This window comes from Gracilinanus agilis, chromosome 3, assembly GCF_016433145.1.
Source record: "Gracilinanus agilis isolate LMUSP501 chromosome 3, AgileGrace, whole genome shotgun sequence".
Classification (NCBI taxonomy): domain Eukaryota; kingdom Metazoa; phylum Chordata; class Mammalia; order Didelphimorphia; family Didelphidae; genus Gracilinanus; species Gracilinanus agilis.
In genome coordinates this window covers 9,938,682-9,963,998 of record NC_058132.1, presented here as the reverse complement: position 1 = coordinate 9,963,998, position 25,317 = coordinate 9,938,682, and the positions used below count along the sequence as shown (strand labels likewise).

General features: G+C 39.0%; 1 protein-coding gene across 1 annotated transcript in view; it reads right to left on the bottom strand.

The window, feature by feature from the left end:
- Window positions 1–9,461: 9,461 nt before the first annotated feature.
- LOC123240724 (zinc finger protein 850-like) overlaps window positions 9,462–25,317 on the bottom strand; it is a 264,052-nt gene continuing 248,196 nt past the window's right edge. The window contains exons 3-4 of the mRNA XM_044668442.1: window positions 9,717–10,653; window positions 9,462–9,470 (exon numbers count right to left, since the gene is read on the bottom strand). Coding sequence (XP_044524377.1) covers window positions 9,462–9,470; window positions 9,717–10,653 — 946 coding nt within the window. The remainder of the gene's footprint in view (window positions 9,471–9,716; window positions 10,654–25,317) is intronic.

Below are 25,317 nucleotides of genomic sequence, written 5' to 3'. Positions count from 1 at the left end.
GCTAGTAGAGAAGTCTATTATGTTCAATTGTACCACAGTGTATCAGTCTCTGTATAACAGTTTTTTTAATCAAAAATATATAGTTCACAATTGGTGACACACTGTGTTTGCCAATGATAGGTACAATACAAAAGGATTCTCACCCAAAAATGAGATCCATTTCCTTTTTAACTTGGCCACGATCCACAGTGTGAGTGCAAATAATTTTCACTAAGAAAACTGCTTATCTCCAGTCCAGGTATAGGACAGTACAAATAAAGATAATAGGACTGTGCAAATAAAAATAGTGTAAAAGAACATATAACTAATAGCTACAGCAACTTAAAGTGGCATAGTGTAACAGAATATATTAGATTAGATCCATATGTGAACTTAACAAAATTAAATCTTTAAACAAAATCAGCAAATACAATATATATGACAGGATACAGTCACTCAGTGTCAGGAGAAAAAGGTACTCTCTTTACATGAGAGCAATGAATCCAAGAGCTGTTGGATTGGTTAACAGGATTTGAAATGGACCTTCCCAGGTAGGCTGGGTTGCCTCAGTGAGCTGGAAGTTTTTTATATATACCTTGTCTCCTGGGTGTAGGTCATGGAGTGAGAAGCCTATAGGACTTGCTTGTACAGCAGCTCTGGATTCATGGAGTTCTCGCAATTTGAATGGCAAATCCTACGTAGATGAGGAAATAGAAGTGTCTTCACTTAGCAATGATGTATATGCAGGAGAGAAAGGCTTAGCTTGCATAGGGGGATATCCAAAAAGTATCTCATATAATGAGATGCGTAGATCTCCCCTGGGCCTGCTTCTCAGATAAAATAGGGCCAGAGGGAGAATTTATGGTCATTTTAAATGAGTCTTCTTGTACAATTTGGCAATCATAGTTTTGAGATCTTTATTCATTCTCTCAACTTGGCCTGAGCTCTGGGGATGATATGGTACATGGAACCTGGGAATTATCCCCAAACAAGAATATATCTGAGATAAAACTAAATCAGTGAAATGAGTTCCCTTGTCTGAATCAATATGTGCAGGCAGGTCAAGTGAGGAATAATCTCTTTTAAGAGCACTTTGCCAACAAAATCACTGTGGCCCCGTGGTGGGAAATGCTTCCAGCCATCTGGTCAATTGATCCACTATGACTAAACAAAATTTATACTGTCCAGCCTTTGGCATAGTGATAAAATCAATTTGCAGGTGTTCAAAAGGTGTTTAAGCCAGAGGATGCCTACAAAAAATGTTGCCACATAAGGAGTGATGATTGAGTGCTTGACAGGTAGGGCAGGCTGTACACACTATAGAGGCTATGGTAGTTATGCCAGGGGCTATCCATACTCTTTTAACAGAGTCCACAATGCCTTGGGTACCAAAGTGACCATTTTTGTGCATAGATTGGCAAATTTGGTGACTAAAACTTCTAGGGAGCAGAAGTTTTCCTTTGAATTACACCCATACTCCATTTATCTGTTTAGCCTTAAACTTTTGCTTCCATTTTCCCACTTCTTTTACATTGTAGGAAAGGGATAAATTTAAGTCATCAACATTTGCTAATGTTAAAATTAACTCAGACCCTTCTAAGGCCACTAGCCCTGCAGTAGTATCTGCCCAGTCATTTCCCCTAGAGACAAGGTCAGTGCCACATGTTTTCGTAGGCAATGAACTACAGCTAGGGCTTCAGGGAGCTGAAGAACAGAAATAACTTCATTAATAATTTCTGCATTTGCTATAAATTTTCTAGCTGATGTTAAAAAATCCCCTTTGAAGCCATAATATACCCACTGCATGACATAATCCAAAGGCATATTTAGAGTCTGTGTAAATTGTTGCCTTCTTACTTTTGGCAAGAAGGCATGCTTCAGAGCTATCAGTTCTGCACCTTGAGGACTTACATTTGAGGGCAGTGAATCAGCTGACTACAGAGTGGCAAATTCTGTGACTACAGTAGCTCCAGTGTAGTGTAAGCCATCCCTCATGAAAGAAGAAAGATCAGTGAATAAAACTAAGTCTGGATTATTTAAAGGAGTATTCACGAGATTATCTTGAGGCTTTTCAGCCATGGACTCTAAAGAGTCACAACTGTGCAATGCTTTTCCTGAGACTGGTAAATCTGGAAGGTTACAGGATTTAGAATTGTACAGATTTTTAAGATAATATTCTCATTACATACCAACGTTACCTCATACCTAGAAAGTCTCTGATCAGAAAATGCCTGTGTTCATATTTCAGCAACAATGCTTTGACTTCATGTGGGCATATTAGGGTTGATGGGCATACCAAGACTAAATCAGCAGATTTAGTTGCTAGCAAGGCTGTGACACCTATGCCTCTGAGAGATGGTGGTGCTCCTGAAGCTACTGGGTCCAGCTGGGAATCAGTTTTACTCATTAATACTGATCTAGATATTCCAGTATCTAAGAGGCAATCATAATATGGTTTTCCATCTTTCAGGGTTACATGAGATTCATCACTCTGTAGGGCGGGGAGCGGGGGCAATGAATAGGGATAATTGGCATTAAAACATCAGTGTCTGGAAAATCAAAGGTTTCACTCTTTGATTCTAGTGACTTTATCCTGCCCACACAGGCACACCTTCATACAGATCTTTAGATATTCCTCTGGGATCCTCCATGGTGAGGGGCATTTTCACACTGAATATAGCATGGACAAGCCCCACTTTGGATATATTGTTGTTGGGTATTTTGTTGTATATTATCGTCTGTCTCATTTGGAGTATTATTTCTGTAATTGATATTATTTCTAAAATTGTTATTTCCATTTCCCTGATTCAAAATATTACAGATCATAATTATGTGACCCCTTTTCCCACAGAAGTAACATTAATGATTGATTTGTGGATTTCTGCAAAGGAACTATGGCCACTCCATGATTTTCTTTTTCTTTTTTAATTTTCTCTTTTAAAAGTTTTATTTCTTTTCTTAAGTTCTCCATTAAGTCATCGTTCTCCTCATCTTTCTGTTCATGGCTCTTAAAAACACAGACTGCTGCCCTACTCAGTTCCTCGAGATCCATAGAGTCCCAATTCAGGCAGCTAGTCTTAAATTAGTCTCTAACAACTTTACAGCAATTTTAAATGAATTTTCTATGTATCTTGTCTAACATCTCATTCTCTGGACAGATCCAAGCCTATATATCTACCTCCCCGCTCAATAAGTCTATCCATAAACTAGAAGTGATTTTCCTCTTCCTTTGCCTAATATTCTCGAATTTTGCCCATGTGCCAGACCTATCAAAGGAAGCTCTCATTTTTCTAAGTAATACCTCTCTAACCTGGCATAGTTTTAAGAAATCTTCCTCTATATTCATATTCCATTTAGGATCTTCACAGGGCCAAGGACCTGCTCTCCTTTCTTGGGTCTCATTTACAAGAGAGATGATTTTATTTTTCTCTTTTTTTTCTGTAAAGAAGACTTGGAGTAAAACTTCCATGTCCTGACATGCAGGAGCCTAGATGTGACAGACATTTTCAAGCATTTTAATAACTACAATAAGCTCATCTTTAAAGGAAGGAGTATTTTGCTTGAATCTCAATATCTAGGGGGTTGAATGGTGTATAGTGTCTTAAGGGCACCATTCTCTAGTTTTATAGAAGGTGGGTACTTCTTTTCAGGGGAATATGCCTTTAATTGAATTGTTTGTGATTTCTGCCTCTTGGCTGGATGTTTGGGTTGCTATGGAGCAGGTGAGGGAAGGGGGAGAATTAGGTGAGCAAAGAGGGAGGGGTTGGTCTAGGGATGGGGAGACAGGGCGGGAGGAATTGGCGGTCTAGGGGGAGAGGCAGGGAAGGGAGTATGTTGGGTAGAGGAAGGAGGGGTTATGACAGAGAAGGGGTCAGGGAAAGGAGTGGCTTGGGTAGAGAATGGAGGGGCCAAGACAGGGGAAGAAGAGGAAGAGGCAGGGCAAAAGGAGATCTGGCAGGGGTGGAAGTGGTAAGAGGAAAGGGTGGGAGCTAGGTGAGAAGGAGAAGTTGAGCAAGGGGAGAGGAGCAAGAAGGGGAGGAGGTCAGGTCATGAACTTCCAAAAGCTGAACAAGGTGAGATAGGAGGAAATCAGATTGAGTCATGGGCTGGGCAAGGTTGAATGGAGGGGAATCTTCCTTCTGAATTTTAAAACTACTTAAGTGTTTCTCAGTGCTGTCCATTTGAGTCTGTAGTTTAATCAAAATTACCTTGTGTTGATTTATTTTGAGGAGAAAATATGCTATGATTAAGAGCCCTCCCAGGAACAATGCTAAATAAAACCATTTTGAAGTATTGAACAGTTCAAACTCAGTAAAATTCTCTGGGAGCACAGGCTTTTTCGAAGTTAGGGAAAGCCATTCCCTCATTGCCAGCATGATTTTAAATACCATTCTTAGACACACCCCTCTTATCTAGTTTTAAAAATGGAGGGCAGCTGAAAGGCTTTAGCTAAAAGAAAAAGCAAAATCTTTCTCTCCATCCTCACAGCCAGGAGTGTGGAAGCCTCCCCGAGTTAGTTTAAATATACCTGGGAGGTTAATGGGGTGAGAATAAGTGGGGGTAGGCAGCATGGAAGGGGCCCAGGAAATCCTCCTTCTAGTATGTTGACACTGATTTGTTAGGTTGTTGCTAGGCTGAAAAGCCATTTTAGATCTAAGCTACCACATACTAGAGACCCACTTGGGCAGGGGAGTTGAGAGGGTGGAAGCATCACCTCAGGTAAAAAACTTTAGGAGGCTGATTGTTGCCTAAAAGAAACAACAAGGCTTATAAGGCAGCAGCAAGCATTCAGGTGTTAGCAATGCAAGGGAAAGAGTGGTTAATACTTTACCAGCCACAGCAGCAGCAACAGCATTGGGAAGCAAGGCAGACGGGGTAGATGCCAGATATCCCCAGAAGGGAAAGGCAACAAAAAAAGCCATGGCAGAAGAAATGCATTAAAAAAATTATTCACTTAGAGAGGCTTACGGGTTCTGAACCCCACTTCTGGGTACCAAAAATGCAGGATTTAAATTAATGTCCAACACTCCAAGTACTAATTTTAAAAAAATTTATTAATAATGACTTGAAGTAGCAAGAATGAAAAGGAAACAGAAGTATAGAAACCTAATTATCTAACAAAAGTAAACCCATGTAAGTTCTCCTGGCTCTCAAAAAACTCATGTCCACAGCTGCCAGTGATCACAAGAAGTGAGAGTGAGAGGTGGGACTACACAAAATTTGTGTCCTGCCTACATCAGCATGTAACATGAGGAGAGTGGATTGCTGGGAGTTGTAGTTCTGTTGTTCAGATTCCAATTACAAAGATCACAGGGTGGCTTGAGGGAGACTTCAAGGAGGATATGTTGCTGGTTATTGGAGGGGGGAGAAGTTGTAGAGGGAGTGGAGGAGACATTCTCTCCTCTGGGTGAGGGCAAAGCCCCACTACGGGTCCTGCTCCAGACAGAGCCTCCCCACCTGACCCTAGAACTTCCCTGTTTATTCCTTTTCTATGGTCCTTTCAAGGTATGGACAGACACAGACACTCAGACACACAGAGACATCACTCTCCCCCATCACACACATTTATACCTGGGCACACACGTTTCACATGCATAGGTTATCCCCCTTAACCCCCTCCTCCCCCCTCCCAGGCTCAGTGACCCACAACTTGTCCCCCCACCCGGGTCTTCTCACCTCCCAGGAGTTAAGGAGCAGAAAGTCTTCTGTGCCAGGGCAAGGAGCCCCAGATGTACCTTTTGCTTTGACTCCCTCCCCTCCCCCTCTCAAGGAGGAAAGTCCCCAAAAGCACATGTGGGGAGCAAGTCAGGAGCTGAGACTGGCCTCACCAAAACTGCACAGAGAGAGGTGTCAAGACTTGAGTGAAGTCAGATCACAGGCATTCTGGGAAATGGAGTCTTCCACAATGGGTGTGCCAAGACTTGGATGAGGTCATGATAGGCATTCATGGAAATGGAGTCTTACTTCCTGGACCTCTGGTGGAGGAAGAGCCATACATGAATTGTTCCCCACTCTCACTGGCTGCAGCCTGGTCAGTTTAGCTCAGTTTCTCATACTTTTAGCTTTGATCCTCCTAGGCTTCATTCCTGTGATATAGGAGGAGGCCATGAATAGAAAGAGTGAAGCATTTTTAATGAGAACTCGTGGGGGAGATTTTCTCTCTCCATTTTATCACTTTGTTGATGGCATCTCTCAGTAACCTGGAGGTCATCTAATAGTAAGTAAATCCTTGGATAGACAAGACCCTCAGAGAAAGGAAGTGGAGAAAACCAAGGAACCAAGGAGACAAGAAGCTGATTCCACAGGCACAGCCCACCTTGGCGACCCAGGGAAACTGAAAAACTCTGCTTGGATCCTGAGATGTGGGTGGAGAAAACTGTTAATGAGGGGAGACACAGCAAGATGTAAGGGGCTTCTGGCTGGTCAAACTCTTGTCAGTGGTGAGCTTCAGTCCATCATGGCAGCCAAAAGATCACTAACCGAGTTCTATCTCTACCTTTCCTACCTTTCCCTCTCTTTACTACTACTACTTTAATAAAGTTACTATCAGCCTTTTAATTTTAACAATTATAATTTGGTAGTCATAAAAGTTTGAGGGGTGCTCTCATTTTCTTCACTTTTTGCTCTTTATAAACTATCCATAAGTCAGTTTGTTAGTAGCCAAGGCTGAATGGCTAAAAAATGCCAAGATCCAATCCAGAGCCAGCAATTAGGACAGATCAAAGCTATAACCTCATGGCCCAGAGCTCTGGATTGGTGAGAAGATATTGAGTACTGGGGGAGGGTAGCAAGCTTAATTTTTAGCTTTTTTCCCCAAAAGAGCCAGATTTTGGGAATTAACAAGCTCTGATTGCCAGGCAATGACAACATGGAACTCCTAAACCGAAAATCAGGTGTAACCCAAATACCCATATTCTCTAACCCTTTAGAGGAGATTATCTTGCTCCTGGTAGTCTCTCTTTTTTTTTTTTTTTTAAGGCCCCAAGGCTGCTTCTGAGCCCCCAAATGCCTCCAGGATTAGTTTAGGTGGGAGGTGGGACATTGGGGAGAGCAGCAGCAATATCCCCAAAGCTGCCTCACTACCACGAGGGTTCCAGGACCCTGCCACCTCAATTTCTGCTCCCCTAACCCTGAGGAGCATTTCAGTGTAAAATCCCAGCAAGGGATTCTGGCCACAGCCTGAGTTCTCCATCCAGGCTTTCTGCATTCTGAGAACAGTTTTATCCATGCCTTTTGCCCTCCCAGGCCATCTCAGTGAAGCAGCTCCCTGAAAAGCCTTGGGGTCAACGCACCCCTCAGAGCTAGTGCCCCAGCCCCCCAACCCTGGAAGCCCACCTGAAAGCATATGGCCACTGGCTTTTTACCCCTGGTGGTGGAAGGGAAAGCTCTTCCCAACATCTTAGCTAAAACTCAGGCTCCTACCCTGAAGAGTGTTTTGCCTAAAATAAAGGGGTATGTGTTTCCTTTTCCCTTAAGTTAAAAGCTTTTGATTTTTCTTATGGGTTTTTTTTTTTATTTTCTTCCCAAACAGTTCATACCCCCTTTTTGATCTTAGGTTAAGGCTTTTCACACTCTCTATTCAAATACTAGCAAACTAGAGCATGCCTATATCCACACCATTTTTCCTTCCTAATATTTAGTATACCCCACTCTGTAACCGAGTGAGACCCTAGCCACTACACACTAGGGTAGCACCATCTACAGACAGGAATAAAATTACAGGCAATTTAGTAATTTAATAAATAAACAAATAAATACACAAAATTAAATATAATTGAATATATCAAGCTGTATTGAATCAAGTTGAATAAAATTTAAGTAAAATAAATATTAATAAAACCAAATCAACAAAATTGAACGAACTTAAATTAAGCCAACCTAATTCAATGTAATAGTAATCAATGTACTATACTAATTCAGTGCTTCAGTATTCTAAATATCATAATATTTTTTCTTCTCAATAATAATGTTAATTATCATTGTTATTATTTGTATTTATTATTGGTACTATTTCCTTGCATTGGTTTCTTATTTTGCCCTATTCTAGTACAGTAACTTTCTACAGAAAAACTTAAGAGAAGTCCTAGCTCAATTTGTTTTTTCATGTTTTAGGTTACTTTCATCGTTTAAAATGCCCATTCAGCAATAGTCAGAACAGCTCCTTACTGAAAATAGACTTGTATCACAGCTACTGAGCTCCTCAACAATAATAGCTAAAGAAGCCTCACTCAGGGAAAAAAAGGCCCAGGAATTTTCCTAGGCAGATCAGGACAGAAAGGCTGGAAAATTTTCTTCTAAATTCAGAGTCAAAATACTAGACAGTATGGGAAATACTGCAACAAATCAGAGGAAATCAAGAAAAATCCCTCCAGATTCACCCCTGTATAAACTATTGAATTCTTGGGGTGATCCTAATTTTCTTAAAGTACATGGTATGTCAAAGAAGGAAGCAAAGAAATTGTGTGAAGCCTGGACACAAAAGTTTTTTAGCTGGCCTAGTGCTTTTGATTTTAAAGTTTTGAAAGCCCTGGAACTGATCATTGGCCATAAGAATCCTAAAGACTAAGCCTATTGGCTCTTGTGGGCAAAAATGGTTGAAAATTCAACAAAACCCACTGAAAATAGGTTAGTCAACTCTGAAAACCCTGACAAACTGCCCTCATTGCTTTCTAGCCAGAAGGCTCCTTCTCTAGACCCAGGCCAGGATTTGACTCTTTCTGTCCTTCCCCATATCAGACTCCACTCACCTCCCACTCCCATCTCCTTTCCTCCCAACCCACCTCTGTACCCTACCTTACCATATGTCCCTCAATCCAACTACCCTTACCTCATAGTTTCTCCCTTTCTGCTATTCAGCCCACATCCATCTTCCCAACCATCCTTCTCCTCTGACCTCCTCCATTCCTCTGCTTACACACCTTTCCCTGACCAGCCCCACCTATCCAATCTGGTCTCCTCCTCCCTGTTCCCAACCCCACCCCTGCTCAGTCTCCTTCCTCCCTGCCCACTCTCCTCTCTGAATCAAAACCCCATCTCCTCCATCCCATCCTCCTCTTCCCTAACCTTTATCTCCCCTCTCTCCTCCATGCCCCTACCCCTCCTCCTTTTGTCCTGCCTCCCTACCACCTGACCAGCCCCAACCAGAGCAACAAGCCAAGAAGTAGTAATCACAGACAATTCAAATAAAGGCCTGTTCTCTCTAAGGGATGTTTCCACTTATAACAAACAAGGGAATTTAGTAAAAATTAGACAACATGTACCTTTCTCTCCAGCAGACATTGAGAGATTCAAAGGAAAAAAACCTTCCTTTGAAGATGATCCAGTTGTAGTTGCAAATAAGTTTGAAAACATTTAACAAAGTTACAGTCCTAACTGGACAGAGGTCACTGATTTGCTCCATGTCCTATTAATGGAAAGAGAAAGAAATAAAGTTCCTTCTCTTGTTAATCAGGCCCAGGGAGAGAGGGCAATTCATTGGTTAACTAAAAACCCTAAATTGGACCCAAATTCAGAGAAAGATTACTTATAACTGTCAGGTTAGGAATGAATTACTAAAAACAATGAGAGCTTGTTCGGTGGAACCAGGTACTTGGGACAAAATTCAAAAATTTATGGTAGAAAGATGAGGAGAAACCATCTCAGTTTATTGATAGATTTATTGAGCCCCTCACTGCAAAAGCCTTTCCACACTGTGTACATTCATAAGGCTTCTCTCCAGAGTAGATTCTCTGATGTACAGTAAGATTGCTCCACATAGTGAAAGCCTTTCCACATTGTTTACATTCATAAGGTGTCTCTCCAGCATGCAGTCTCTGTTGTACAGCAAATTGGCCCCTCTCTGTGAAAGCCTGTCCATATTGCTTACATTCATAAAGTTTCTCTCCAGAATGGATTCTCTGATGCTTAGCAAGAGAGTCCCTCATGGTGAAAGCCTTTCCACACTGTGTACATTCATAAGGTTTCTCTCCAGAATGGATTCTCTGGTGTACAGCAAGATTACTTCTCTTAGTGAAAGCCTTTCCACATTGTTTACATTCATAAGATTTCACTCCAGTGTGAATTTTCTGATGCTCAGCAAGATGACCTGTCCTTTTGAAAGTTTTTCCACACTGTTTACATTCATAAGGTTTGTCTCCAGTGTGGATTCTCAGATGTACAGTAAGAGAGCCGCTCTCTGTGAAAGCCTTTCCACATTGTGTACATTCATATGGTTTCTCTCCAGAGTGGGTTCTCCGATGTGCAGAAAGAGATCCCCTCTCTGTGAAAGTCTTTCCACATTGTGTACATTCATAAGGTTTCTCTCCAGTGTGGATTCTCTGATGTGCAGCAAGAGAGCCCCTCTCTGTGAAAGCCTTTCCACATTGTTTACATTCATAAGGTTTCTCTCCAGAGTGGATTCTTTGATGTTTACCAAGATTACCCCTCTGTGTGAAAGCCTTTCCACATTGTGTACATTTATAAGGTTTCTCTCCACTGTGGATCCTCTGATGTGCAGCAAGACTTACACTGTGCCTGAAAGTCTTTCTGCACTCTGTACATTCATAAGGTTTCTCTCCAGTGTGGATTCTCTGATGTGAAGCAAGATGGTTACTCCGTTTGAAAGCCTTTCCACATTGTTTACATTTATAAGGTTTCTCTCCAGTGTGGATTCTCTGATGCTCAGCAAGATTCCCCCTCCATTTGAAAGACTTTCCACACTGTTTACATTTATAAGGTCTCTCTTCAGAGTGGATTATTTGATATGAACCAAGCTCAGAGTTCTGACTGAAAGGTCTCACCCCTACATTATTCACAGAAAGCATCTCTACATGTTTATTCTTTGGATGTCTTGTAAGGTCTAAACTCGAGCCATAGGTGATTCTCCCAAGATTATCTTGATACATGGGCATTTCAGGTTTCTCATGTGACTGATCAAATCCTACTTTTTCAGAAAAGCATTTAATGTATTCACTATCCCAACAATTGTCATTTCCTGAGGTCAATTTCATATACTGATTTAGGACTGAACGTTGGCTGAATTTCTCTGCAATTTCACAGTCATTTTTTGGATTTTTATTTACTTTAAAGATTTTAGAGTCCCAGATTTCTCTTAAAATGAAGTCACAGGGATCCTTATTCATGCCTCTTTGAGGGACAGATCCTTCCACAGAAAGACTCAGCTTGGTAGATATCTCCTTCACTTCAAAATTAGTCTCTGCCTCTGAAGAAAACAAATAAAAAAATGATATAAACAGATGGAAAGGGGATACACACACATACTATAAATTCTTTCCTCTAAAAGCAATAAGTAAATAGATTTTGATTCCATTTCCCAAGGACAAAAGGAGTTTTCAAACTTAAACAAGCATAACCAGACTTTAGCTACACCATTGGGTCATAACTGCAAGATGGAACATTTTAGAAATACTTTCACACACAATAACAATGAAACCTCACAATGGATCCGTAGTACAGACAGCACCAAGATTCTCATCATATTTCACAACTCATGTCATGAGTAAAGAATGGAGAAATGACCTGGCCTACTTCCTTGCAAGTAGACTACAACTCAAACCATGTGCCTAAGCATGCTTTGTTCATAGTACTGAACAATAAATGTCCATTTCCCTTTCTGTCTTTCCTTTAAAAGTCACTCTTTTATCTTATAATTTTGTCAATCTCAGGTAGCCTTCCAGATATTCCATTCCCATCATTTTGGATACACTATCACATGGTCATTCTTGCTATATTTTATATGTTAAACTGAGAAACAACTTCATTCTTTTTAACTCTAATGTAGTAATTTTCAAGGTGGAATATAAGATTTCTTCTTTAATCTACAGATGCAAAGATAGTATGCCATTCAGTGCAGACATACCCAATATTCATCTTATTTTACAATCTACTATATGTTATGTCTCATACTCTATACTGAATCCATCATCTATCTCTCAGGAAATAAACTGTTTAATTCAAGGTTCATCTGCCAGCCCCCAAGCCTAGCCCTTGTGATAATGAGATTAAACCTACCCATTTTAGATTTAATCACTAACAGTGTAAACACTTAATTACACTAACAGTGTAAAAACTTAATTCTCAAGTGGGGAAGTCTTTAATGCATGTGTGCGAAAGTGGGTGATGAATCAGAATTGACTGTCTGCCTCATGGGCAGTCCTAAGCAAAGAGTTTGTTGTGAGTGGCCACAAACCAAGAGGAAGGCACAGAAGTGACTCAAAAATTGCCTTTAAAAGGGAGTGACAACTTCTTGTGAGTGTGTAAATAGAATTAGCCAGATCCCATTTAATAGTCAAGAATCTACTCAACACAGGCGTGCTAATGATGTCACTCCCACCTCCCTTAGTGGGGAGGGGAGACGAGTTACCCACACGTGACAATAAGTAACAAATCAAGAATAAGGGACTGCCCTTTGGGCAGTCCAAATCAAAGTAGAAACTGCCATTTGTCCATTTGAATTAGAGGTGGACCACAGGAAGTGATGAAAGACACATTCTCTTTAAGTAAGTGAGTGAACTTCCTGTGGGGGGAGTTGCCGTTTGGAACTAGAGGAAGAAGCATCTCCTGAGACCACAGACAGCTTATGCTCTGTATTGTCACGTGGGTAAGTTAGGCTGGCTTCCTTGGCCTAGCTGGGCCAATTCTAAACTCTGCCTATCCGGCTGTTGGGCCTTGCGGCTTACAGCTTCATTTATTTAGACTTCTAACCTCCCTCTTCTCTTTATCCTTACTTACCCTCCTGATTGTAAATAAACTCTTCAACCCGATGCTGACTTGGGTCTGATTTAATTACGGAATCAACCTGAATTGTTGATTCCTGGCGGCCACATAATTTTAATATATAGCTATAATAACTAAATTTTAATTCTTACATGAGTGAGTTCTCATTCATTTCTTGGAGCTGGAGCTCGAGTTAGAGACATTCCTTGCTGGACTTGAGACCTTGGACTTGGTGAGATTGTTCTTAAATCTCTCCCTTAGAACTACGCATAGTGAGTGTAAAGACTGACTCTTCCTGGATTTCTCTGAAGGAACTCTCCTTTCAAGAGAAACTTTGTGACTGAAACTTTTGCTTCATTCATCCCTCAGCCCAAGGCTGAGCCTTCTCTGGCAGAGGACTAATTAGCCCTGCCTGGTTGAGCAAGGGGCTGGAGCAAATTATTTAATCTTATTAGGTTAATTAATTTACCTTATTCTCTCTCTGATTTTCTTGCTTTCACTCTCCTCATTTGTAAATAAACTACCACAAAAGTCATTTTGACTTGAGGTTTTTCATTAGGAATTGTATCCTGAACTCCTTTACCCAGTTGAGGACATAGAGCAGGTATTTTAAAATGTGTAGTTCCTTCCCTTTCATTCCTATAAGCAGGCTTAGAATTTGAGGGAAGAATAAAGCAGGAATGAGTATAAACTTGCTAAATGAGGCAGAATTAGGGGCTGTGAGCTACAGATTCATACTTTCTTAATTTTATTTCCATATTATTTATTTTTAGAAGTGAATAATCATATAAAACCACAACCTCAAAACAAAAACCCAAATAAACAAGCAAAAAATAGTATACTTTCATCTGCATTGCAACTCCAACAGTTCTTTCTCTGGAGCCATTTTTTGTCATAAGTCCCTCAGAATTGTACTGGATATTGTATGGATGAGAGTAGCCAAAGGTATCACAATTGAACATTCCATAACATTACTGTTATATTGTATAATTTTCTCCTGGTTCTGCTTATTTCACTCTGCTTCAGTTCGTGGGGGACATCACAGCTCTTTCTGAAATCATCCTGTTTGTCATTTATTATAACACAATACTATTCCATCACCCTCATATACTACAATTTGTTCAGCCTTTTGTCAACTGATAGACATTCCTTCAATTTCCAAATCTTTGCTATCACCAAAAGAGCAGTTATGAATATTTTCCTACAAGTAGGTCCTTTCCCTTTTTTCTGATTTTTTTTGGGACTCTTTTCGACTGTTATTATTGGATCAAAAAGTATGCCTTTTTTTTTAGCTCTTTGGGACTTACCTTATGTTTTTTTACTTTGAAGATTTTTACTTAATTGATTTATTTATTTTTTTAATATTTTTTATTTTTTAGAAAAGTTATCATGGTTACATGATTCATGCTCTTACTTTCCCCTTCACCCCCTGACCTCCCCTGTCCCATAGCCAATGTGCATTTCCACTGGCTTTAACTTGTGTCATTGATCAAGACTTATTTCCAAATTGTTCATAGTTGCATTGGTGTGTTAGTTTCGAGTCTACATCCCCAATTATGTCTGCCTCAACCCATGTGTTCAAGCAGTTGTTTTTCTTCTATGTTTCCACTCCTGCAGTTCTTCCTCTGAATGTGGGTAGTGTTCTTTTCCATAAATCCCTCAGAATTGTCCTGGGTCACTGCATTGCTGCTAGTATAGAACTCCTACTTAATTTAGAGTACTTTTCTATGGTTACAAGATTCATTGATTCATGTTCTTTCCCTATCCTTCTGCCTCATGTAAGGATGGGATTTGTGCAAGGGGGATGAGACAAAAGGAGCCAGAGAAGGAGTGACTGACAGTTGGTGAAAGCTGATGACAGTTGAGATCAGAGAGGATTCTGGGTAATTCTCTGATGGAGAAGGAGAGGAGAGGTCTTCCAGCAAAGACTGGAAGGAGAAAGGAGGAAGACATCTCTGCTCGAATCCAGTCTTGAGGGCTTCCTGAGGATCTTTCTTTGGACAGTGAAACCCTGATTCCCTGGTCAAAGATTCCATCACATCTCACCCAGCAAGACTTCAAACATCGAGGCATCTAAGTGTTTGGACTCCATTTTGGGAGTGATCTCTTAGGCTCCTTCTCCCATTACTCAACCTTGCTGAGAGACCCTTTCTGGTCTAACTTACAATTATAGAAAAGGATAGAAAAGAAAAGAAATAGAAACAGAAGGAGAAGAGGCGAGGAGAGAAGCTTGGGAGTGGGAACTACAAAGGTTCCCACCCAAGTAACGGACCCCACAGAAATAGAGAAGAGGGTGCCCCAAAATCCCTCTGCCTTTCGCCCCTTTCCCCAATCCCTGAACTGTGAATAATAAAAGCCATTCATTAGTCAGATAGCATTCCAGAGTGCCTGAGAGACAATGAGGGGGAGGGGAAATCACAGTTTGGTCTGGCTGCCTCCATCTTGGAACTAGACCACCCGCAGTGAAGTTGACCTCAGGGGAGGCTTGTGTGGACCCTGCCCTCATTCAGGATCAGATTGGGGTCCCCCATACCTCATCTTATAGGGAAGCTTTGCCCCCAACTCCTGTGGCTTGGCACAACCATCCAGGTCACCCAGTTTAGGGGTGACACCACCTTGAAGTCTCTTACAGTGTATAATTGGTGTAAGGGGAGAGCTAGAAGAGAGTCTCACCATCATAGACACACTCACTCACTCTCTCTCTCTCTCTCTCTCTCTCTCTCTTTCTCCCCCCCTCTATAATAACATTGGTTACTGGCTCTCATTTATTATTATAGTTTTAGTTGAGGATCTCTTTATTCTTACACTTAGCCCTGTAGCCAGAGAGGATTTTATATATATATATATATATAATTGATCAAGACCTAGTTCCATATTATTAATATTTGCATTAGGGTGATCATTTAGAGTCTACATTCCCAATCATGTCCTCATGGATCCATATGATCAAGCAATTGTTTTTCTTTTTTATTTCTACTTCTCTGGATGTGAATAGCTTTCTTTCTCATAAATCCCTCAGAACTGTCCTGGATTCTTGCATTGCTGCTAGTAGAGAACTCCATTACATTCAATTGTGCCACAGTGTATCCATCTCTGTGTATAAAGTTCTCTAGGTTCTGCGCCTTTCACTCTGCATTGTGATAAGGAGATTAAATCTATCCTATCCATTCTTAAATCTAATCACCAAAAATAGAAACAACTCCACTTAACTCTCAGGTGGGGAGGTCTGTCACCCACGTGTGCAAGAATGGGTGATGAATTAGAATTGACTGACTGTCCCCTAGGCAGTCCTAAGAAAAGCATCTGTTGAGATTGGACACATAAACCAAGAGGAAGGCACAGGAAGTGACAAAAGAAATGGTGTGGATAAATTGAAAGAACTACTGGGGCTTGCTCTCCTGGCTGCTCACTTCTCCTTCTGGTTGGGTAACTTAAACCTGAATGAGCTCAGACCCCGTGGCTGAGACCTTGGACTAGGTGAGACTGCTGTTAATCTCTCTTGGAATTACACATGGTGAGTGTAAAAACTAAGTCTTCCTGAATTCCTCTAAAGAGACTCTGTGAATGAAGTTTCTGCTTTATTCATCTCTGGCCTTCTGACCCTCTGGCCTTTCCGATTAAGGACTAGTTAAATCTGCCTGGATTGAACCAGGGATCATAGCAAATTACTCAGTCTGTTAGATTACTTATCATACTCTATCCTCTCTCTAATTTCCTTACTTTTCTCTCACTTCTCATTTGTAAATAAACTTCCATAAAAGTCATTTTTATTTGAGATTATTCTTTAATTGGGGATTAATAATTATTTAATTCCCTGGCAACTAAATCTTTTAATATTCACCCATCAAAAACTCTTTTTTTTACCCCTTACATTTGGCAACCAGAAGGTTGTGCTGACTACCCTCAATCTTCTGAAATTTTCTTGACTCTTCTTTCACTCTGTAAACCTCAACTCAACACAGTTGCTAGAAAAAAGGTAAGTTCAATGTTTTTCTTTTTTCCTTAAAATAAATAGCACACAGCTGTTTTAATTTTAATGACAGGATCCTAAAGCCCCCCCCCCCCATTGGTTCCCAAACCAGTCCCTCTCACGCCAGGAAAAAGCAACCCAATTAGCCAACCCTGGAGAGAGGATCCTATCTTTCTGGTACTTTGCCGGCAGTCACCTTATCAGCAGGAGCTGCTTTGTTTAATAAACCCTAAAAAAATAAAAGGGGAGTAAAAAGGGAGGGGATGGAAACGGAAGGTGAGGAGGGAAGCAATACTAGGGAGGAAGAGGGTGTGGGGAAACTTAAAAAGACACTAAAGAAATATAATAGGGCAATAAGAAGGGAGGAGATGAAAGGGAAGTAAAATAAGGGTGGGGATCAGGGAGGGGCTGATTAAAAACCTAACACTGGTATAGAAGGAAATGGTGAAAGAAGAAAGGACACTATAAGGAGAAGAAATCAAAATGTTGGGGAATACACAGGTGGTAATCATAACTCTGAATATGAATAGGATGAACTCATCTGTAAAATGGAAGCAAATAACAGAGTGGATTATAAACCAAAATCCTACTATATGTGGTCTATAAGAAACACACATAAGGCAGGGAGACACACTCAGGGTTAAGGTAAAAGTGTGGAGCAAAATCTATTGGGCATTAATTGAGAAAAAGAAGGCAGGAGTCACAATCATAATATTTGACAAAGCCAAATAAAAGTAGATCTAGTTAAAGGAGATAAGAAAGGTAATTACATCCTGATAAAAGGCAATATAGATAATGAGGAAATATCAGTACTCAAACTGTATGCACCAAACAGTATAGCATCCAAATTTCTAAAGAAGAAATTGGTGGAGCTGCAGAAATAAATAGATAGATAGTAAAACTATACTAGTGAAAGACCTGAACCTTCCTCTATCAGATCTGGATAAATCAAACTAAAAATAAATAAGAAAAAGGTGGGAGTCATCTTATAATGTTCTTTATCTCTGGTTTGGTCATAAATTTTTCCTTCCTCCATAGATCTGCCAGGTAAACAATTCTATGTTGACCCAAATTTACTTATAATGTCACCCTTTATGTCTAAATCATATGGCCATTTTGACTATATCTTCATATAGGGTATAAGCTACTGGTCTATACCTAATTTTGCTATGCTGTTTTCTAAGCACTTATAATTTCCGAGCATTTTATAGGCTCACTATAGACAATATAAAATATTTGGGAATCTATCTGCCAAGAAAAGCACAAGAATTATATGAACCCAACTATAAAACACTTTTCACACAAATAAAACAAGATCTAAATAATGAAAAAACATTCATTGCTCTTGGGTAGAATGAGAAAATATAATAAAAATGACAATACTACATAAATTAATTTGTTTATTCAGTGCCATACCTAACAAACTATAAAAAAATATTTTATACAATTGGGAAAAATAATAACAAAATTGATCTGAAGGAACAAAACATCAAGAATATCAAAAGAACCAATGAAAAACAAAGTGAAAGATGGTGGCCTAGCAGTACCAGATCTTAAACTGTAGTATAAAGCAGTGATCATCAAAACAATATGGCAGACTTCTTGGCTAAGATGGTCACAGAGTAGCTGGAATAGCCAGATTCTCCTCACAATCGATCACTACAAAGTGTCTCAAAAAGACCAAAATCAAAATCAGAGGAGTGAAGGGGCTCTACCACAGGGTGCAGCCTTGAAGGTAGGCGGTGTTCGGGCAATTCCACACTATAAGAGCTTAAAATGACACCTACCAAAGCAAGAGCTGATCACCCCTCCCCCATACCACCTACCATGCTAGTCAGAGCAAGGGTCAGTACAATTTCTAAATTCTCTGGGGCTGGCTAAGGGGACCACAGACTTACAGCTGAGGGTACCACAGACTTTCCCCTGAGGACAGTTCAAGGCCTTGGCAGTGAGACTTGGGACCTGAGGCTGAAAGCAAGAAGCCTGGGTTTGGAGATAGGGCAGAACTGGGCTGCTCACAACAGATGCGACACAGATTGGAAAAATAGCCTAAATAGCCTCAGGGAAAATGCTTTATAGCTTGCTACACAAAGAGCTGCCTGCACTCCTCACTCAGACTTCTTTCTGGGAAGGGAAGATAATACAGAGGAAAAAAAACTAACACAGCAATGGCCACCAACACAAAGGAACCACAATCCAAAAGTACCAAAAGAAATAAGCTGCAAAAGAAAAGATCTTTGACCGTGGATAATTTCTATGGAGAAAAAGAGCAAAATACAGAAGCCACAGCAGAGAGCGACAAACAAGCAAATACATCCAAAATTTCCCCAAAAAATGGAAATTGGTCACACGCACTCAAGGAACTCAAAAACGAGTTCAAGAACCAAGTAAGAAAGATAAAAGAAAATTGGGGAAATGAAATGAAAGTAATTCAAAAAGAAAATAACAGTTTAAAAGACAAAATTTTCAACTTGGAAAAAGAAGCACAGAAATCACATGAAGTAATAAGCAAATTGGAGACCAGAATTGACCTGCTGGAAGCCATGAAAAATAGGATAGACCAAACCGAAAAGGAAAATGTAAAAATCTTAGGTGAAAACCAGTTTGTAAAGACTAGAATTGGGCAAGTAGAAGCTAACAATCTCACAAGACAGGAAGAATTAATAAAGCAAAGTCAAAAGAATGATGAAATAGAAGGAATCATAAAATACCTCATTGAAAAGACAACTGACCTAGAAAACAGATCTAGGAGACTCAATGTAAGAATCATTGATCTACCTGAAAGCCTGGAGAAAAATAGAATCCTTATCATCATATTATAAAAAATTATTCAAGAAAACTGCTCTGATATTCTTCAACAAGAGGGCAAAATAGGCATTGAAAGAGGCCAAAGATCACTCTCTACATTAAATCCTCAAAAGACAAACTCTAGGAATGTAATTGCCAAATTCAAGAGCTTTCAAGCTAAGGAGAAAATATTGCAAACAGCCAGAAAAAGACAATTCAGATATCAAGGAGCCTCAGTCAGGATTACACAGAATCTGGCAGCCTCTACAACAAAGGACCTCAAGGTTTTGGATATGATATTTGGGAAGTCAAAGAATTGGGTCTACAACCAAGAATCACCTACCCATCAAAAATGACTATATACTTTGAGAGGAAAGTATGGGCATTTAACAAAACAGAAGATTTCCAAGTATTTCTAAAGAAAAGACCAGAACTAAATGGAAAGTTTGATGTCCAAATACAAAATTCAAGAGAAAAATGAAAACGTAAACAAAAAGAGGGAAAAAAATTTTTAAGGCTTCAGTAACATCAAATTGCTTATATTCCTATATGGAAAAATGACTTTTGTAACTCTCCAAAATTATTTTCATTATCATAGTAGATAGAATGATTATCCATAGGTAGAGATTGGTGTACTAAGTTGTTCAAGATTATATATAAAAAAGAGGGGGTTAGAAGATGACATCAAGAGAAACTTGAAGGAATAAATGAAAGAAGTGGGTTTGCTAACATCAAAGGCCATTAAGTTGAGTTGTAAAGTCCAATATCTGTCTGTCTTAGGCTGAGAGGCCAAAATGGCTGCCTCCAGACCTGGATGTCTCAATAATGCAATCTGACTTGAACAGTAAATTAACAAAAAGGTTTAATATGATATATAAACAAGGAAAGGGATTGGGAAGGAGGGCAAAGGCAAACCCTAAAGATAAAATCTCTAATTACTCTACAGTTTGTACAAGATGGTTACTTGCAAAAGCTATTTTCAAGGTTTGCTGACTTAGGATGATGACTGGATGTCAGAGCCAACAAAGACCTATAGGCAAAGCCCGTAAGTCCCAGTAGATACAGAGAGATGACAGTCTGGATTAAGGCTGGCTTCTTCTCAGGAACACAACTGTATATTAATTTCAGATCAGTAATCAAAAGGCAGGAACAACAGGCAGAAAGAAATAGGCAGGAACAAAGGTGGAGATAAGTCCGGAAGCTGGAAAGATGGGCCAAGGAATCAACCGTTCAGGTCAACTGTTCCTCTCAGGAAAAGTCCGTCAACCCCTCCAGGAAGTTCTCCCTCCAAGTTCCAAACCAAACAGGAACTCCAGCTCCCTCTCAGCTTCAAGTCCTCTCCTTTTATTCTTCCCTAACACTCTTTAGGAATCCTCTCCTTTTGAATTGTATGAGCCACTCAATTTCCAGCCTGCATCCTTTTGCACCTTACCTTCCTCTTTCCCATTTCCAATAGAAAAAATAGGATAAATTATACCACATAAAGAGGCTAATGGGGGAGGGGAGAATATTATTATAAGAAGGAGAGGAAGAGCATGGTAATAGGTAATACTTAAACCTTACTCTCAGTGGAATCAGTTCTGAGAGGGAAGAGAAGTCAGATCTATTGGGATATAGAATTCTATCTTACCCTACAGGGAAGTTGAGAGGGAAAAACCAAGAGGGGGAGTGGGGCAGGGAATATTAAAAGGGAGGAAAAGGTAGTGGGCCTAGAGTATCAAATTGACCTTAAAGAAAAATGACAGGGGAATAAGAAGGGAGGGAGTGGGAAGGAAAGTAAAATAAGGGTGGGGAATAGGAGGACTGATTAAAAGCAAAACATGGATGTAGAAGGAAATAGTGAAAGAAGAAAGGGCAGGACTAAAAGAGGAATTCCCTCTCAACTTCCCTGTAGGGTAAGATGGGGAATATACAGGTGGTAATCATAACTCTGAACATTGTGTGAAGGGAACCCCTTCCTCTTAGGATCGTGAACTTTCTGCTCGTCTGCACCAGCCCATTGGTTTGGCTGGAATGCTCCAAACAGAGAGACTTTAATTGGTTCCTGAGATGTGCTAGACCAATGCATAGGAAAAGAGCGTGATGTGGAGAAGGAGGACTATAAAAATGTGACAGTAGAGTTGGCTGGGCTTTTTCTCTGGAGATTTTTGGCTAGGAGCTCGTCTATGATTTGGCATTGCTGGCTTGGATGGAAGATACTTATATGAGCTGGTAAGACTAGGGTTGCAGGCTAGGAAATATTTTTCTTTTTCCTTCTTTCCTTTTTTCTTTCTTATATATTAAAATTAAATTGCTAAAAGTTACTATCATCATCCTGACTTAAGACTTAATTATTTTATAAATGGCAATGACACCAAATTTTTACTAATATATTTCCAAATCATATCTAAATATTACATTTGGTATAATATTAATTTTTCAATATTACATTGTGAATGGGATGAACTTACCCATAAAACAGAAGCAGATAGAGTGGATTAGAAACGAAAACCCTACTATACGTTGTCTGCAAAAAACACACATGAGGCAGGTTGACACGCAGGATAAATAAACGTAAGAAGCTGGAAAAAAATTTATTGGGCTGAATAAACTGAAAAAAAGGAGGCAGGAGTTGAAATCATGATATCTGATAAAATTAAAGTAAAAATAGATCTCTTTAAAAGAGATAGGGAAGGTAATTGCAGCCTGATAAAAGGCAGTATGGACAATGAAGAAATAACAGTACTCAACATGTATGCACCAAATTGTATAGCATCCAGATTTTTTTTATCACTTTTTTTAATTTTAATTTTGAATATTTTCCCCTAGTTACATATTTCATGTTCTTTCCCTATCCCCCAAACACCCCTAACCACATAACCTTCCCACAATTCCACTGGGTTTTACATGTATCATAGATCAGGACGTAATTCCATATTATTGATATTTGGACTAGAGTTATCATATAGTGTCTACATCCCCAATAATATCCCCATCAGCCCATGTGCTCAAGCAGTTGTTTTTCTTCTGTGTTTCTCCTCCCACAGTTCTTCCTCTGAATGTGGCTAGTTTTCTTTCTCATATGTCCCTCAGCCTTGTTCTGGATCCTTACATTGCTGCTAGTAGAGAAGTCCATTATGTTTGATTGTACCAAAGTGTATCAGTCTCTGAGTACAATGTTCTCCTAGATCTGCTCCTTTCACTCTGCATCAATTCCTGGAGGTCATTCCAGTTCACATGGAATTCCTCCAGTTCTTTATTCCTTTGAGCACAAAAGTATTCCATCACCAAAAGATACCCTAATTTGTTCAGCCATTCCCCAACTGAAGGACATTCTCTCATGTTCCAATTTTTTGCAACCACAAAGAGTGTGGCTATAAATATTTTTGTACAAGTCTTTTTCCTTATTATCTCTTTGGGGTATAAACCAAGCAGTGCTATGGCTGGATCAAAAGGCAGGTAGTCTTTTAAACCCTTTGCGCATAGTTCCAAATTGCCATCCAGAATGGTTGGATCAATTCACAAGTCCACCAGCAATACATTAACATCCCAATTTTGCCACATCCCCTCCAACATTCATTACTCTCCCCTGTTGTTATTTTAGTCAAACTTCTAGGTGTGAGGTGATACCTCAGTTGTTTTGATTTGCATTTCTCTAATTATTAGAGATTTAGAACATTTTCTCATGTGCTTATTGATAGTTTTGATTTCTTTATCTGAAAATTGCCTATTCATGTCCCTTGCCCATTTATCAATTGGGAGATGGCTTGATTTTTTTGTACAATTGATTTAGATCCTTGTATATTTAGGTAATTAGACCTTTATCTGAGTTTTTTGTTACAAAGATTTTTTTTCCCAATTTGTTATTTCCCTTCTAATTTTGGTAGCATTGGTTTTATCTCTACAAAAACTTTTTAGTTTAATGTAGTCAAAATTATTTATTTTACATTTTGTGATTTTTTTCTAACTCTTGCTTGGTTAACATCCAGATTTTTAAAGGAGAAACTATTGGAGCTTAAGGAGGAAATGGATAGTAAAACTCTACTAGTGAGAGATCTGAACCTTCCCCTATCAGATCTAAATAAATCAAACCAAAAAAATGAGATGTGAATGAAATCTTAGAAAAATTAGCATTAATACATATATGGAGAAAAATAAATAGGGACAAAAAGGAACACACTTTCTTTTCAGCAGCACATGGTATATTCACAAAGACTGACCATGTACTAGGGCATAAAAACATGGCAAACAAATGCAAAAAAGCAGAAATAAAAAATGCAACTTTTTCAGATAATACAATAAAAATTATAATTAATAAGGGGGCAAATAAAAAATTAACCAAAATTAAATAATATGATTCTCCAAAATTGGTTCATTAAAGAACAAATCATAGAAACAATTAGTGATTTTAACAATGAGGAAAAAACATATCAAAACCCATGGGATGCAGCCAAAGCAGTAACTTATGGAAAATGTATATCCCTGAGTGCATATATCAACAAATCAGAGAAGGAAGAGGTCAATGAACTGGGCATGAAAATTAAAAAAACAAGAAAGAGAACAAATTAAAAATCCCCAGATAAAAACTAAATTGGAAATCCTGAAAATCAAAGGAGAAATTAATAAAATTGAAATCAAAAGAACTATTGAATAAATAAGACTAGGAACTGGTACATTGAAAAAAACAAAAGAGATATAGTACTAGTTAATCTAATAAAAAAAGAAAGAAGAAAATAAAATTAACAGTATCAATGATGAAAAAGTCAATCTCACCTCTAATGAAGACGAAATTAAGATAATTATTAAGAACTATTTTGCCCAATTATATGGCAGTAAATATGGCAATCTAGGTGAAATGGGTGAATATTTACAAAAATACAAACTGCATAGATTAATAAAATAGGAAATTGAATACTTAAGCAATCCCATCTCAGAAAAAGAAATGGAAAAACCCAACAAGGAACTCCCTAAGAAAAAGTCACCAGGGCCAGAACAATTCACAAGTCAATTCTACCAAACATCTAAAGAACAACTAATCCTAGTACTACACAAACTATGTGACAAAATAAGCACAGGAGTTTTACCAAATTCCTTTTATGAAACAAATGTGTCACTGATTCCAAAGCCAGGCAGACCAAAAACAGAGAAAGAAAACTACAGACCAATCTCCTTAATGAACAGATGCAAAAGACTTAAATAAAATACTAGCAAAGAGACCACAGTAAATTATCACAAGGATTATTCAGTATTATCAGGTGGGATTTATACCAGGAATGCAAGGATGGTTTAATATTAGGAAAACCATCCACATAATTGACCATACAATCAACAACCAAACCAACAGAAATTACATGATTATCTCAAAAGATGCAGAAAAAACCTTGACAAAATACAACATTCATTCCTACTGAAAACAGTGGGAAGTATAGGAAGAGATAGGCCTTTCCTAAAAATAATAAACTATATATATATATTTAAAACCATCAGCAAGTATCATCTGCATTGGGGACAAATTAGGAGCCTTTCCAATAAGATCAGGAGTGAAGTAAGGATGCCCATTATCACCTCTATTATTTAACATTGTACTAGAAACATTAGCAGAAGCAATTCAAGAAAAAGAAATTGAAGGGATTAAAATAGGCAGTGAGGGGACTTAACTATCACTCTTTGCATATGATATGATGATCTACTTAAAGAATCCTAGAGAATCAACTAAAAAGCTAGTGGAAATAATCAACTTCTTTAGCAAAAGGATACAAAATAAACCTATATAAATCATCAGCATTTCTATATATTTGCAACACAACTCAGCAGCAAGAGTTAGAAAGAGAGAAATCCTATTTTAAATCACCCTAGACAATATAAAATATTTAGGAATCTATTTGTCA